This window comes from Trichoderma asperellum, chromosome 1, assembly GCF_020647865.1.
Source record: "Trichoderma asperellum chromosome 1, complete sequence".
In the NCBI taxonomy this organism is placed as follows: domain Eukaryota; kingdom Fungi; phylum Ascomycota; class Sordariomycetes; order Hypocreales; family Hypocreaceae; genus Trichoderma; species Trichoderma asperellum.
The window spans coordinates 2,331,634-2,347,813 of NC_089415.1; the positions used below are offsets into that span (position 1 = coordinate 2,331,634).

Consider the following 16,180-nt stretch of genomic DNA (forward strand, 5'->3'; position numbering starts at 1 on the left):
TTGTAAATATTCTTCTTCTTTGCACGCGTATTTTCATTAGCGGTCCCTATTTTACTCGTGTGTGCACTTCAGGACAGGGCATTTTTTGCACATCCTACCCATCATCACCATCGCCAGCAGTTTTATCAATGAGTTGCCCCACCCGTCGCGCATTCATGCATGTATCCTTCAGCCGCAGCCACGCAATGTCAAGACTCCAATGCCAAGGCTAATTTACTGAGGATGCGCGGCGTTATGGCGAGCCATTACTGGTTTCATGGGCTGTGGTGGTTGACTGGGTCAGATCTAGCCAGAACATTAATCATCAGCATCGATGCATTGGAGCAGCTGGATCAATGTGATGGTAAAGGCCAAAACATTGCCCCTCCAACAGACAAAGCAAGACGTTGGTTCGTTGGTGAGTCAGTGCGATGCAATTTCATGGTCATAAACTGGCCACTGCGCGCAAAGCCGCATCGGCAGTGTCGTGTAAAAGGCTAGGTTCACGATCCTTTTGAAGAGAGAGCGGATGAGCTCTTCGATGTCTAGGCCGGGGAATTAAGACGAGGGCTAGGAAATATTGGTGGAAATTATCTATGTGGTGCTTGTCTCTGATTGTGCTGTGATGAGAAACTTTGCGGTGCAACATCAGCCCTGGTTGAATGTCTGAGCCAATATCTTGGAAAAAAAAAAAAAAAAAAAATCACCATGTACTCCATTCAGCCGTGCTACCAGCACCAGTTCTGACAAGGGCAGTCGCATCTTAAAATCTTCTTCGCATCCAGGGCAAGCCCCAATGTGCAATGAAAAGGGAAAAGGCCTGTCAGACGTCCATCAACACCCACCCTGCCCATGCGCCCGAAGGCAGACCACGAACAGGGTCGAGATCATCAAGAGAACAACTCTCTATACAGCAGAAGCACGAGGCGACTGCCGCCATCCTTGCGGACAGGGCGAGAGGACCAGAAAAAAATTCACTCTTGGGTGTCGAGGATATACAATCATCAACCAGGGTGGATTCGATGGCTCTTTTGGGAACCAAAGCAAGAGACAAATACTATAGAAATGATTCTCCTGTAGGAAACAGAAAGGTTAGATGGAGGCTCTGGAAAGATTATGGCAAGGCAGCACTGCAGCTAGGGGTGGCACATACTGAAGTATTGTCGACGTGAAGAAGAAAAGAAAAAAAGAAAATCCAAAAGAACGAGCGGCGGGCGAAGTTTTATAGAGGGTAGGCAGAAAGATTTGGCGGGCGGTGAGCGAGTGCCTAAAAAAGTTGCTCGACCGCCCTATAATTTGGACGGCAGAACGCAAAACGCGGTATTGCAGCGGAGCCTCGCCAATCAAGCTAGCCGACACGATGACGACCTGGGAGAAAAAAAAAAAAAAACAGAAAAAAAAAGGAGAAGGAAAGGAAGAGCTACTGCGCTGTCTATAGACGCGAAAAGGTGACACGATACGATTCAATCTGTATTGGTTGTTTCGCATAATTTCTCTTCCTTTTTGGTAAGCGTGAGCGAAGGCGGTAACCCCTGTCAACACAGCAGTAGTACTATTCAATTCATAGACTCGAGATGGGGCACTCGATAGTCTTCCACATCTCCCATTTCCAGCTCAGGTTCTCCATTAATTACACGAAAGGGGCAAGTGTTAAGTTAGTTATTGAACCATGTATACAAAACATGTCTTCCAAGAAAAAAAAAAGGCCGGAGGAAGAGTTCGCAAAGCATCTCTGGGGCAAGCCGAAGAACCAGACAGGTGGAAAAACTATCGGACTATATCTCGGGATACTACGTCGAATCGGCATTATATGCGATTCGTGTTGTTTTACATCAATGCTAACCCCCTGCCAACTTTTCTTTTTTTGTGGATGGGGATGGATTTGCGAAAGCAACGTTGGACGGCCCCATCCAACGCCCTCGATTGACTGTGTGATCTGCAAGCCCCCGTATCCTTCTGGATTCTACTCCGTAACAGAGCAGAGAGATCGAAGATGGCTCCATCGTTGAGAGATTTAGTCCCGCAGAGGTGCCTATTGTTCGAGATAGGCGTTCAGAAAGCCAGGATACCGACGGATATTTTATTGTTTAGCTAGAAACTTAAAAGAAGATTGGATAAACGACATGTAGTGGTTATACTACTGCCTATGACCATCTGCTTTCACGCCATCAACCAAGACATTATTACGATGAAGCCAGAGAGTTCGTTACCAATTGCGGCCCCACCTTCCTTCTCTTTCTGTCTATAGTAGGTATTCCGAATCGTGATGCGCTGTCTCTCGTCCCGCGGTGTGAGATTCCATGCCTCTCCTGCAGCTGATTCCATTTCACAACCATTCAATTGGCTTTCAAGTCCCCCTTTCAGCTTAATCGGCCCGGCTGCCTCAACAAAAATAAAATAAATAAAAAATGCGGCGTCATACCTGGTAATAGGCTACTAATCATTGAATTGCCAGAGCCCGTTCATGTATAGTAATAAGCTATACGTAGTAGTATTAAGGAGGTCAGAGTATAGTACACTAGATTTGTGCTAAAAACAACCCCCCCAGAACAACAAATCAAGCTTATTCCGGTAGGTGCCTATCAGCCCGCATCCTTGCAGCGGTTTAATTCGGCAGTTGGCTATTAGCTTGAGACGATAGTACGATCATCAGCGTACACAGGAGGGTTATACTTCTCATGTAGAACAATATGATTTGCTGGCGGCTCTATGTCCTCTATTTCTCTTCGCATAAACATTACATCATATAGTTTTCCCAATCAAGTAGGAACCATTGGAAAAGAAGCGCGCGCATATTGTTCTATTTCATCCTTCCTGTTTTGAATGACAGTACAGCATCATGGCGTAAGATGTACAATAACGCCACGCTGCACTTCGTATTACCATCCTAGACAACCCAATCCGGCAAAAATAAGTCGGCATGTTTATCCTACTTGAGCAATTCTTTCGTGAACGGGCGACTGAAATTTGCCCAGATTCCATAATGTAAGCATATACTACTACCTACAATACGTGTATAATGCGCTGAACGTTGTGCAAGTATCTCCCTTTATGCGTATAGAGGCGGTTCGGAAGTCGGGGACGCAAACTCATGGGACGTGCATATAAAGACTGAGAAAGCACCCGCCATTAAACCATAAAGATCTGTGATCGATCAACAGCCAACTTTCCATCCAAACAACATACAACAAACAAAAAAAATAACACAATTCCTCTTCGCCAACCAACCGCAAACATGCAGTTCAGTGTCCTCTCCCTCATCTTTGCCAGCGTCGCCGCCGCTCAGAACGTGGTAAGTCCGCTCTTTCAATTAAGAAGAAACATTGAAGAAGAATATGAACTGAACTGACAATCACACTCAACAATGAACCAGGCCACTCTCTTCTCCGAGCCCGACTTCAAGGGCTCCACCTACGACATCAGTGGCACTGACGATGCTCTTGGTGTCTGCAACCCAGTCACCGGATTGTAAGCTTCTCTCTTTTCCCTTTTGATCCAACTTGGAAACTAACGCTTGTCAACTCTTCAGCCCCAATGTCAAATCCATCAAGGTAAAGGAAGGCCACGCCTGTGTTCTATACAAGTAAGTTTAGACAATAATCCCTCCACTCTGCTTTGTTATCCAAAATACTAAAACGGCCTACCTCAGCACCGCCACCTGCGATGTCCCCTACGCCGCTTACCAGTCCGATACCGCCAACACCATTATCAACGGCGCATTCTCCGCCTTCTCTTGCGCCGTTTCCATCCCTGGCGGTCCTTTCGGCGGCAACTAAGTATCTATATAAAGCCAATCGCAACGGCAGGAGAAATGCCGTCATCTTAACTCATGTACATAAAAGAGAAGAAAAAGAAAAAAAGCATGTAGAGGCTGAGGACACATCATCTCTGTAAATAAGTTGAATAACGAGAAATGATATGATGATTCTTTCGATTGCTGCTACAGGACTTCATTTTTTGCCGCCAAGTGTAACCATGCTACCATTCACAAAATTTATAGGTAAATGTGTAATATATTGTACTCTATCCAAGTAATCCAATCTGGGGACAAGAGACGACTAAACCAATCTAAATACGTAGAAAATAAAAGAAGAAGAAAAATTGCAGACGGTTTCGCTAATAAATGCACTCTCAGGATGGTAGTAGAACGCCAAGTACCTATATATATCGCCAGAAACACGTAAACAATGCTAATGGCAAGAAAATAGCGAAGCTCATAAGGCGAATAGTCCGGGACGCGATCCAAGGGGGGGGGGGGCAAAGAAGTAGGTACAGGTAAAGAAAATAACCCAGAAGAGACCCCGCTCCTTGTTCAAAAGAGAAAGGGTATGCATTTCGGACAGGTGCACTCCCGGCACCTGGAGTTCTGGATATAGTGCCAAATCATCCAGGGGGAACGCCTGTTCACAGGGATATTCCAGAGGTATTTTGAAACGAACAGAGTCTCAAGCGGATTGCCAACACCAAATTGGTTGACTATGGCAATCAAGCGTTGTTCGATGAATTTTTCTGTATCCTTGTTCTTGGTAAAGCATCCCATAATAAGCATAGGCCAGCAGAGGGCGAGATTCAAATTGTCCTCCACTGGAATAGTGGGCAGGATGCGTTCTGCCTGCTTAAGCATCGATTTCATGGTCACCTTGTGCATCTTTTGTCTCCATTCGTTTTGATCGTCGCACTCAAAGTCTTCATCTTGGAGCTCAGCGTCTTCATCATAGCATTCGATGCCTTGATCCTGTAACAGAGGCTCATCCAATAGAGACCAGAGGTATAATAAGGCGGCGATCTTGAATAGAAAGGCAATTTTATCAATGGTATGGATAGGATCTCCGTTACTGCAAGGTGCAGAGGCCATGAGCCTGTCTTCTATATCGCCAAAATTCAGGAAATCGCCCGATGCATCTTGAAACGTAGATGTACCAAGTTTCCGGCGGTACATAATGGCTCCCAATCTAAAAATGTGTGGGATAGTGGCCAAAATGTCGAGCCAAGATCCGCATAGTTTACCTAGATAACCTTTAGCTGCCAAGCTGTCGACAAACAATAGCTGTGGTGCAGTGATGAATGGAACCCCAGCAGCCGTAATGGGATTGGCAGCAATGCAGGCAAAAGAGACGGTGTGCATGTAGTACTCTATCAGGCATTCGGGCATGTTGATGAAAATTTCTTCTGAATCGAGACTGTGAAGTCTGTTCAAGATGGCCTTGGCTGCTGTAGGATGATTGTATGCCTGAGAGAGCTTGTCGACTCGGGCCCTCTTTGTGAATAAGTTAGCAAAATGGACTTGGAAGGTAGAGAAGGAGGGGGGACTAACTTCGACGAGAGCTATAACGGTGCTCGCAATAAACAGGGAGGGCATTTCATCTTCACTGCCGGCCAGATAGCTGTCAATCTTGGGACCAAATTGGGCAATAGTATCAATCAAAAAGCGCTCAGCGCTCTCCCCCGTAGGCAAGATGGCGGAAGACACCTCACGGTGATTGGCTCGTTGAGCAATGACGAGCTGCAAGGCCAAAGGGCTGGCGTAGCCCAGTCGAACCAACTTGGGGTTGACAGGGTTGATGTCGGGGATTTCGGCGACGCAACAGTTAGCCGGGCGATTCTCGTAGTAAAAAAGAGTGTCACTTGCGGTGTAATCGCATGACGCCAGCAAGGTCAATGGAAGGGGTACCCTTGGCGTCAGATGATTTTCTTTCATGTAGGTGATGTAGTCGTCGATGCGGGTTTTCAGGGGAGGCTCGCCGGGACCCTGCCAGCTATTCTTGACCATGTAGATGTCAGAGAGTTGAGGGTGCGATTTTAATGTGGATAGAGTGATTGGTCCAAAGGCCAAATCGGTAGGTCCGTCATCAGGATCAAGGTCTTCTTCATCTTGAAGAACGTCAGGATCAGTGTCATAATCATAGTCGTAATACACCGCATAGTCATGATCTTTATCGGCATCATCAGAGGAAGTGGGGTCGGATCTCTTGACATAGCGGTGGGTGTGCTCTAATTCACGCTGCTGAGACTTGTACATGTGGCGCTTTATGCGTGTCACAAATTCAGATTCAAATGTAGAATCGGACAAAGCAGACCCGGATACAATTGTGGATGCAGATGTGGATGTAGACTCGGATGCAGAGCAAGGTTCAGACTCAGAATCAGGCGCAGACTCGGATGTAGGCTCGGACACAGCCACGGGGCCAGATGAAGATGTAGATTCAGTGCCAACCCCAGACGCAACCCCAGACTCCAACCCAGAAGCATACAATGGTGCGGGCTGACGGGTGCATTGATGGGTAGCAGTTTTCTCCGGGATTGGAATCGACGGGTCCCTTGTCTGGAATATCGGGGTAAGGTCCATCCTGTAGCCAATGATGCCATCATCAAAGCGAGACTTGGTTTTGATCTCGGTCTTGGCTTCTGTCTTGGGCTCGGCCTTTTTCTTGTTCTTTTTCTTCTTCTTTGCCTTGCTCTTACGTTGGTTGGCGTTACTGGCAGATTCGGGCAGGGTTGTTGCTTGCTTAGCATCGTCATTGCGGATATAGTCCTCATAACCGATGGCACTTATGGGCTGGATGCATTCGTATCCGTTTTTATCACATGTGACGCACGTGGGTAGTCCCCAGTTGCATCTGAAGCCATGACGGCGACAGGTGAGGCAGGCATCGGGGCCCCTGACGATGCGGGGCACAGCGAGGCCGCGCATCTAGTGAAAGAAGATGTTGTTAGCAATAAGCCTTGAGAGAGAGACTGGAGGCTGTCAAGCGTACCATTCGGGTCATGTGGAGAGATTGCAGATGAGGTCAGGTCTTGTGTGTGTGTGTGTGTGTGTGTGTGTGTGTGTGTGTGTGTGTGTGTGTGTGTGTGTGTGTGTGTGTGTGTGTGTGTGTGTGTGTGTGTGTGTGTGTGTGTGTGTGTGTGTGTGTGTGTGTGTGCGTGTGTTGTGTGGTTGTTAGCGGGGTGGCTGTGAGTGGTTGTTAGCGGTTGTCAGAGTTGAGGGCTGAGAACGTGAACTTGGTACTTTTGAAAAGCTGGTTACAAAAACGAAAGTGGAAGATCGAGTGCAGAGTATATCAACTTTAGAACCGTTGGAAGCGATAGGGGAATAAGGTCGGCCTGACGCGGATGCAGCGAGGGTGTATTAATAGCTGGAGGCTGATTTGCGGCGGTTGTGTATCCCTCCAAGCATCGATGGAGCTATGCAACTTAGTAGCTATGCATAAAAAGGAGCATTGTGCTCTATGCCATCACTCAAAGTAGCTGAAAGTCAAGTGAACTTTGGCCACGCCTAAGGCTGCTGCCGGACGATTGTGTTTGCCCAAGCATCCAAGCCTGGTTGACTGAAGCCATTCGCTGCATGGTTCAATGATGGAATGGCGCGCTAGCTAGCCCCCATGCAAAGAGCTGGTTTGATGGACACAACCATGCTGCTATAATTGGGCAGCTCAGCTTGCATGGCTCCCCTTGCATCTCGGGCGATTTCTCCAATGTTCTTCTTAATCCACCTAGTCCCCAGAGACATGGCAGAACTGACTTAAGGCTTGCCATCACGAGCCATACCGCGAAATGGATGCTGCCATTGGGTTTGCAGCGTCAAAGAGCGACGAGAAAAGGAGACGTTGAGACTAGCTCGGGGCTCGTCAACCTGGGGAGAATCTGAGGACAGACGTCTGGTTAGTGACAGTATTCTGAAGGAAGGCTTGTAGGCAAAGATACACATGTACTGTGTGTACAATATGCAGTGTCCTTGGCAGGGGAGGCCAAACCCATGTCTTCAGCTCCGGACCAGGCTGTGTCTCCCTTCTTTCCCTCCGACTTGCCCTCGATTCTGGCTTCTCTTCCTTCTTTGATTTTCTGCTGCTCGACCTTGTGACGCCAAGCGGGTTCCATCAAATGGAGTCGGGGCCTTTATCCGGTTGGCTGCGAGCTGAAGGTGGCGGGTTGCACCGCGTCGCATTGTCGGAACCCGGAGAGCATCCGACGAGAAGACGAATATGATGGATTGGATGATGATGGTGGTGGAGGGGGAGTCGAGTTAGAAGCTATAGCAAGCAGCGGCCTGCATTGGGGAGCTTCTAGCTCTGCCACCTGCGACGCTCCTTCTGCTCTGCTCTGCTCTGCTCCAGCGCTCTTAACAAGTACCGGTACCTGGCCTGTTCCTGGATTGCTTTTTTCAGATGGCCTTGTTGCCCCAAAGCTCACTGGATACCGCGTCTGCGCCAATCACCGTTGCTACTGTGCCGCTAGCTGCATGGGCGCAGATGCCAAGCTGATGTACCCGTACATTCGCGCCTTCGCTGCTCACATTCCTTCTGCTCTGTACCTGTACCGACGGATCGAATCCCCCACACAAACACTTTACAGCGCGCGTACACGCCCCTGCACACATACGCCCCAAATCCCCCAACTCGAGCAATGGCCAACAAGTAGAATAATATACACGTTTAAGCGAGCTGAAAAGGGCAAAAAAAAAAAAAAAAAAAAAGGAAAGAAAATATCAGGTACAGACAGAGAGCTCACTCACTGCATCCTCTCTCCTCTGCGGCTCTGTTCTCGGGAAGACTCTGGGACAACAAAGACACTGAATGGTGGTCTGGCATTCTTCAGGTCCGTCTGTACCGAGTACCTGGGACAAGCAGCGCTGGCCAACGGGAAGACGGCTCGGTCCATATTTAGCACGACTCTAATGGGATATTAATCACAACCTCACGTCAAGTCTCGTACAGCACTGCTAATGGGCAACGTAGCACAGCAGCAGTAAAATTACTACAAGTGGTTTGTGCGACACGTCGCATCTCATCTCGATCCTCTCGATCCTTTCGATCCTTTCGATCCTCTCTCGCTTTCCACTCTGCTTTGCCCTGCCGCTTCCGGAGCCAGAGTGCGCGTGGATCCAACTGAACCCTCCCCTTATTCCCATCAGCAGTCTCCTCAATACTACCAATACTCTACCAAAGACATGGCCAAGTACCTATCTCTGCACGTTGTATTGGCAGAGTACAAAGGATACGCCTTCTTCTCGCCAACCTCGCCCCTCATCCATCCAACGCCATGACGTTTCACGCCAGAACCACACTTTGCCGAGACCCAAACTGCACTGCTCGCAGGATGACGCTAGACAGACAGCTCCAGGACATGGGTGCCCGAAAATTCACGGCATTTGGTTTTATTGGCCAAGCCCAGCAGTTCGGTGAGGAACCCATGGGGCAGAACACCTCCCTCGCATAACGCAATGTGCCAATACAACATCCAATAATCGGCTTGTATTACCGCGCTTGTGCGCCATCTTTCCTTTTTCGTTGCTTTCTATCTCTCTCTTTGTCTTGGTTCGGTATCCTTATTGTCCGAAATTGCAAAGTTGCATTCTGTGTTGCAATACGAATCAGGCCAAACCACTTGCAACGCACCTTGCATATACATCACGCGCTAAAGTATGCCTCAGATGCGGGCCTGGCGCGTGAATGCCCAAATGCATCCTCTGTTCATTAGACTGTCTCGAATGTAGTAGTAGTGGCTGTTACTGATACGCGTGCAGCACAAGCTTTAACAGCCCACGAAAATCCAGGCCTGAAATCCTCCCCGGCCGCTCCACATACATGGGATCTAGAGTCTAACGCCAAACTCAGCCTTACTCCTGTCTGTCTGTGCGTTGCAATAGTACTCCATGTTTAAAGTTAGAATCAGGTTTGAGTGCCTACTAGTCCCATCCTTGTACCGTGCTGCCCGGGCAGATAGGCTGGATTCAGCCGCAAGCAAGCAAACAAACAAACAAATAAACATATCAGAGTCTAAATGTGAGTTCATGCGTATTCTCATTTGTTTGTTCGTACTTTGGACGACGGAAACGAGGCAATTGTGGCATGACATGAGTGTGCTGGCTGAAGCAAAGGCTCCAGGACGGGCTGCCATAATGCCGAAAACCTTGTCCATACAAACCATAATTAAGCATGATGGTTGATATCCGGGCAGAGAGAATACAACACTGTGTATGTAGGTTGCACTTTGTAACTCTCTTGCAGATATAGCCCCTCGCCGCGTCAATGACGGAAATACGCTGCTATTCAGTTGTATATACTTCCATCTATACTCTATAAGCCTTTCTATGTTTTTCATCTTGTGTATTTTTTTTTTTTTTTCAGAAACAAACATGTATGCCTACTAGATTTTAAAGATGTCTCCCTATAAAAAATACTCTGCTCTGAATACTTTATACTTACGTGCATCCATGTGTTCATCAGCTACTGCCCAGTACCTATTTCACGATTCACCTGAGTCAACACGTCAGTCTCATACTTTCAGCCCTAATGCCTAATGTCTCGTCCTACCAAGAACGTAATCACCCCAAAACTTCCCGGTTACTCTCGTGAACCTTGCACACCGGTCCAGTTGTGGCTTATAGACCTGAATTAACGGGCACATGCAAGTCGCCGGTTGCAATTTCTCTCATGTCTGATACCCAGACTCTTGCCCCAGTCCACTCCAGCGTCAAAGTCCGACATGCATCCCCCAGGGCCCAGGATCCCACAAGCTGAGACACCACATCAAAATAGCATACGTATACCCATTTCCTGCAGGAGGGACAGATAATGTCAGGCTCCAAGGGGCGTATGAGATTGATGGGAAGCATCCTAGTGGACAGCCTCGAGGACCTGTTTGAGGCGAACAAGTCATGCGGAGAAGTGGTGGAAATGAGAGCATACAAGCAGAAAAGTGGGAACTACCGTTTGAGAGATCGGGCTCGCTCCATTGGACAGAGCACGATGCTGCGTGAGATGCATTCTATGTGTCTTTCAGCGATGCCCCAGGTCTTTTACTGCTTTCTGGCTTCCCTCTGCTCTCTCTTCTTTTCTGCAAAGTGCCATTGGCTCCGGACCATTTAATCCGATTTACACATTTCTAGACTCTCTTCTTTAAAGCATCGCCAGATGAGCCTCTCTGCATTGTTATGCGGTGGAAAAAAAATGCGTTATACACCTCGCAATATAATGCGAATAACTAAGATAAATATTGAATGAAAAGCCAATAAACGACCAAATTTGATCAAATAAAAGGTCATTAGATAAATATTTCACAAGTTTTTAATCATAAAACCTTTTTTTTTTTTTTTTTTTTTCTTCTTCTTTTATTTTGGTCCTTGCTGTACTGAAAGAGGCGCTCTTGGTGATTGTGCTCGTCTTGGGGTGTGTATCGCGTTTTTCTTACACACCTTGAGGCGCACGTTGCTCTGAATCAGTAGAAACGACTATTTTCAGCTGCATTTTGTAGGCCAACCCGTAGAAGGGAGGCCAGATGGAAATGCATTGTAAACAGTAAAGCGATAAACAGTCTTTCATGTCTCAAAAATGTAGACTAGCTGAGCAAAGACGTTTTCCGGTACAAGAGGTACCAGAAAGAATCACCCTTTCATTCCAATTCCCAAACCAATAACCAGGGAGAGGAAAATAATAATAATAATAAACAACGACGCGTATACGGAGTACCTAGAGTACCAATATGTCGGTAACCCATATCCTCTACCCACCTAATACCATGGGGCTTTGTATCCACCACGATAACTTTTTTTTTCTTTTCTTTTTTTAGCAAAGAAGATGAATTAACTTTTAAGAAGCAAGCCCTCATTCGGATAACCTCGCTTCCGTGTTTTGATCTTCGTGTATTACGCCGTACCTGCAAAGTTTACTTGCGCTTCTCCCTATATCCAAAGCAACGGGAGTACCAGAGAGAGCTTCATAGCAACAAAAGTCAACTCCGGAAACAGCTTCTTCTTCTCTTTAGAAGTCATCTACTCTGTGGAAGTCAAATTATTCCCCTGAAAAAAACGTACGAACGCAGTCAATGAATCGAGATCCGTCTACGCAAGCATCGAATGACCAATCCAAAAGGAGCCACAAATCCAAGACCGGGTACGTGGAAGGGAGATACAAAGACCGCACCCCAACACACATAAAACATGTGGCGTCTTCCTGTGAACATGATGGGTTGGATTCCCAACAACTCTCTCGTATCGTGCTGCTTCTTCCATTCCGAATCATTTCAGAGCGCCGAATTGGGTAGGAAAGAAGGTGCTTCATGCGGTGTGATCGACATCCCACCCCCCAAAAATGCACTGGCTGGCACTCTCTGGTTGCTTGTCTTGCATCTTCACCGTCGCCTCCTCTGCGAAAGCGGCCTTTACACCTGGTGCGCCCCGAGTACACGACGACACATTCACTCCCGACCATGTGCTCCGCGTCTCAAGGAGGGAATTCGGCGTCGGCGGCATCAGGAGATACACAACCCTAGTCAACGACTCGCTGCCGGGTCCTGAGCTGCACATCCCGGAGGAAAAGGTGGTGTGGATCAGAGTGTACAATGACATGCACGATGCCAACCTCACCATGGTAAGACAGCGGTCGACTTCATTGTTCGTACTCACTTACATTGATAGCTGACTGCAAAAATGAAAACAGCACTGGCATGGCCTCGCCCAAGCCGCCGCGCCCTTCTCGGACGGCACTCCCATGGCCAGCCAGTGGCCCATTCCGCCGCAGCATTACTTCGACTACGAGCTGAAAACGCCTGCAGGCACTGCCGGCACCTACTTTTACCACTCGCACATCGATTTCCAGACGAGCACGGCAAACGGGCCCCTGATTGTCGATGATTCGAGCAGCCAAGGCGTGCCGTATCCCGTCGACGGCGGCGACCGCATCATCCACATAACAGAGCTCTTCTACGAAACAGACAATGAAGTTTCCGCGGGCCTCAAGGAATCGCCGTTCAAATGGTCTGGAGAGGCGGGCGGCATCCTCGTCAACGGCGGCACGATCTCCAGCTACCACGTTCTTGATCCCGCGTCCGCTAAGCTGACCGTCATCGACGTCGAGCCCGGCAAGTCGTACCGGTTTAGATTCATTGGCGCCATGTCGCTGTCGTATGTTGCGCTTGCTTTCGAGGACCATCCCGATCTCAAGGTGATCGAGGTAGACGGGGGCTATACCAAGCCCTATTCCACGCCTCTGCTGCAGATCGGCACCGGCCAGCGGTTCAGCACGCTGTTCAGAGCAAAGACGTGCGCTGAGCTCCAACGCCTTGGCAAGCTGGACTTTTACCTGCAGCTAGAGCCTCGCGATCGGCCCAACTACATTGTCAGTTACGCCGTCTTGCGCTATCGCAACACCTGCGGCATTGGCGGCAATGCTCATGTCTCGACAACTTCCGTTCCCTGGAGGAGACCCATCAATCTGCCTCCCACGATTGAAGGCTTTCTGGATTACAAACTGGAGCCCCTGTACCCCAACGACTTTCCATCCGCCGCCGAGGTCACCCGCCGAGTACACATCTATACCCAGCAGCAGGTGGATAAGTACGTCCTGTGGACTAACAACGATGTCTCGTGGGTAGACGACGACCCCCTCCCTCCGCAGGTCACTCCAGGAGAGCCGTACCTCGTGTCGCTGTACAAGAACACGTCTCAATACCTACCCAACTATGAGGCGGCCATTGCCAATTACGGCCTTGATCCACGGACCAAGACATACCCCGCCAAGCTCGGAGAAGTCATCGAGATTGTCTTCCAGCAATTGGGTCAGCGCAACACCAAGCCCGAGTGGCGTGGAGGCCTCGACACTCATCCCTGGCATGCCCACGGCAACCATATATACGACATTGGAGGAGGGCCGGGCGTATACAGTCCTGAGATCGCCGAGCAGCGGCTCAGGGGCACGAATCCTATACGGAGAGACACGTCGATGCTGTTTCGATACACGCGGAGAGTGGAGCAAAACCAGCCGTGGGGCTGGCGAGCCTGGCGGGTGAGAGTGCAGGATACCGGCGTGTGGATGATCCATTGCCATATGCTACAACACATGATCATGGGGATGCAGACGGTCTGGGTGTTTGGCGATGCGCACGATCTACTGAGGGCCAATTATCCAGACGTGACGGGGTATTTGGTGTACGGAGGGAACGTGAACGGTAACGCCACGCACCCCGCGGAGGTGGTGCATTTTTTTGAGGCAGAGGAGGCGGCTTGAGTTGTCATTGGTTGGCAGATTTAAAAAAAAAATATGGGATAGATATCTTTGTTGAGTCGCAAGACACATGCTTGGATAGAACTATTATTATGGTATCAGTATACGTATGGGGGTGTTTGATAGTTGATCGTAACATATTAATCTTTGGTTTGGGCTTCTCTTCATGATTTAACTTTGTTGTGATTATGGCAATAGTCTTAAGCGAGAATAAAAGACGTATAGAGAGAGAGAGAGAGAGAGAGAGAGAAGGAAGAAAGAAAAAAGGGAAAAAGGAGAGGAGAGCATTGACCGAGCAAAAGCATCATATTAACCCACCAGCAACAGTGAGTTGACTTCACAGAGACATGGTCATGCCAATTAATTCTTCACCAAAAAAGGACGAGATTTTGCACACGTGAACAGAGCAGCTTGGGCTCAAAATCTTTTTAATGTTTCTCTTCCGATCGTTAATCCTCGCGCTCCAGAGGAGGGGGAAAGAAATATGAGGGGGGGAATCACTTGAGGAAAATCCCTCCCCTTTACTAAAAAGCAAACATCAAATCCGAGACTCCAGTCCACATATATGCCATTTTTTAAACCATTGATTTTAGATATCATTTATCCACTAAGCGAAAAGAAAAAAGAAAAAATTACTACATATTTTCCTTCTTTGCTTAGTGAGCCAGAGCACGGCGGCGGTCACGCTCCTCAGCAATGGTGAGCTTGACACCCTTGCCCTTGGGCAGGGAGATCCAGGGCTTCTCCTGGCCAATGACGAAGACGTTGCTCTCACGGGTGGCAAAGGTGTTGTCAATGGCGTCCTTGATGTGGACAATGTTGAAGCCTCCGTCGTGGCGCTCACGGTGGGTGATGACACCAACACGGCCCATGTTACGACCACCAGTGACCATGGCGACGGCGCCAGTGTCGAACTTGATGAAGTCGGTGATCTTGCCGGTGGCAAGGTCAATCTTGACGGTGTCGTTGACCTTGATCAGGGGGTCAGGGTAACGGATGCTGTTTTGGAGAAGAAAAAAAATTAGCACTCGCAGAGGGAAATTGGGGAACATACAGCCGTAGAATAAAGCTTCCATCGTTCCTCTTTTCTTTTTTTTTTCCTTCAATTCGTTTTTTGTGCTTTTCCATTTTTCTCCTTCTAGTCTCTCAAGACGAGAGAAGAGAAATGGGGGAAGAAAAAAAGAAGAAAAGCAAGCAAAAACGAATATATATGAAAAAAAAAGGTGGGTGGAAGGGAGGAGAAAAAGTTTCTTATGTTTTCTTCTTCTGTATCCTTCTCCTTCTCTTTTTCCCTCCAAGAATCGACCAAAGCTTGATCCAACGGCTGAATGATGTCTGACAGAACAACTCACGTTCTCGCATCGTGCGTGACCAAGAATGGGATTCCACCACGGCCCAGCTGAACGCGCTTGACCTTGCCCAGCTTGTACTCGGCCTCCTCGGCCTGGATGCGGTGGACGGTGAAGCGGCCCTTGGTGTCGTAGATGAGACGGAAGTTCTCGCCAGTCTTCTCAATGGTGATGACGTCCATGTAGCCGGCGGGGTAGGTGATGTCGGTGCGGACCTTGCCGTCGACCTTGACGAGGCGCTGCATCATGATGGCCTTGGTCTCGCGGTAGTTGAGAGCATACTTGAGACGGTTTCGGATGAAGACGATCAGGGGCATGCAGTCGCGGAGCTTGTGAGGACCGGCAGAGGGCTTGGGGGCGTACAGGCCGGACAGCTTGTCCAAGAGCCAGTGGGAGGGGGCGCTAAGGCGCTTCTGGTGCTTCTTGCTGTGAGAGGAGAAGATGTCAGCTTGATTGATTCCATTGTGGTGTTCTTTTTATTCTTCCAATGTCTTTTTTGCTTGTTTGCAATCGAAGCTATATCCATCCTCAAGAAGAAAAAATAAAGTGTTGCTCGCCGAAGTCAAATTTGCGACAGCCCAATACTCTATTTTTCTCCCTCTTCTTCTTCACGAGATAGAAGATTATGATGATGATGATGGATAGAGGCTTCTCGACACTGTTCTGGATTGCTGGTACTCACATTCCTCGGGCCATGGTGACGACTGGCTGATTTGTCGGATGATGAGAACGACGAAAAGGTTGAGCGTGGATCAAGATCTAAAATGAAATTGGCGGCACGTCTTTTTTTTTTTTTCTCTTCTCGCTTCGTGAGCGCCAAAATGTGGGGGCTTCCTTGCCCTAAGGCTGGCTAGC

The 16,180-nt window shown here is 48.5% G+C and overlaps 5 protein-coding genes across 5 annotated transcripts; 2 read left to right on the top strand and 3 right to left on the bottom strand.

Moving 5' to 3' along the window:
* Window positions 1-3,214: 3,214 nt before the first annotated feature.
* TrAFT101_000728 (uncharacterized protein) lies at window positions 3,215-3,755 on the top strand (the record flags this gene model as incomplete). The annotated part of the gene is made up of 4 exons (XM_024899162.2): window positions 3,215-3,271; window positions 3,353-3,447; window positions 3,509-3,562; window positions 3,629-3,755. The coding sequence occupies 4 exons, from the start codon at window positions 3,215-3,217 to the stop codon at window positions 3,753-3,755; spliced, it is 333 nt and encodes a 110-aa protein (XP_024764944.2).
* Window positions 3,756-7,498: 3,743 nt separating this feature from the next.
* Window positions 7,499-7,854, bottom strand: TrAFT101_000729 (uncharacterized protein; the record flags this gene model as incomplete). Its single annotated transcript, XM_066126135.1, has 2 exons — window positions 7,499-7,620; window positions 7,731-7,854. 2 exons carry the CDS (start codon window positions 7,852-7,854, stop codon window positions 7,499-7,501), a joined length of 246 nt encoding a protein of 81 aa, XP_065982234.1.
* Window positions 7,855-10,357: 2,503 nt separating this feature from the next.
* TrAFT101_000730 (uncharacterized protein) lies at window positions 10,358-11,222 on the bottom strand (the record flags this gene model as incomplete). Its single annotated transcript, XM_066126136.1, has 2 exons — window positions 10,358-10,532; window positions 11,167-11,222. The coding sequence occupies 2 exons, from the start codon at window positions 11,220-11,222 to the stop codon at window positions 10,358-10,360; spliced, it is 231 nt and encodes a 76-aa protein (XP_065982235.1).
* Window positions 11,223-11,542: 320 nt separating this feature from the next.
* Window positions 11,543-14,135, top strand: TrAFT101_000731 (uncharacterized protein). The gene is made up of 2 exons (XM_024899179.2): window positions 11,543-12,344; window positions 12,414-14,135. The coding sequence occupies exons 1-2, from the start codon at window positions 12,066-12,068 to the stop codon at window positions 13,977-13,979; spliced, it is 1,845 nt and encodes a 614-aa protein (XP_024764947.2). The 5' UTR covers window positions 11,543-12,065; the 3' UTR covers window positions 13,980-14,135.
* A 230-nt stretch (window positions 14,136-14,365) lies between these two features.
* Window positions 14,366-16,157, bottom strand: RPS4A (40S ribosomal protein eS4). The gene is made up of 3 exons (XM_024907463.2): window positions 16,008-16,157; window positions 15,329-15,751; window positions 14,366-14,975 (listed from the first exon to the last, which is right to left on the bottom strand). Exons 1-3 carry the CDS (start codon window positions 16,019-16,021, stop codon window positions 14,633-14,635), a joined length of 780 nt encoding a protein of 259 aa, XP_024764948.1. The 5' UTR covers window positions 16,022-16,157; the 3' UTR covers window positions 14,366-14,632.
* Between the last annotated feature and the right edge of the window lie 23 nt (window positions 16,158-16,180).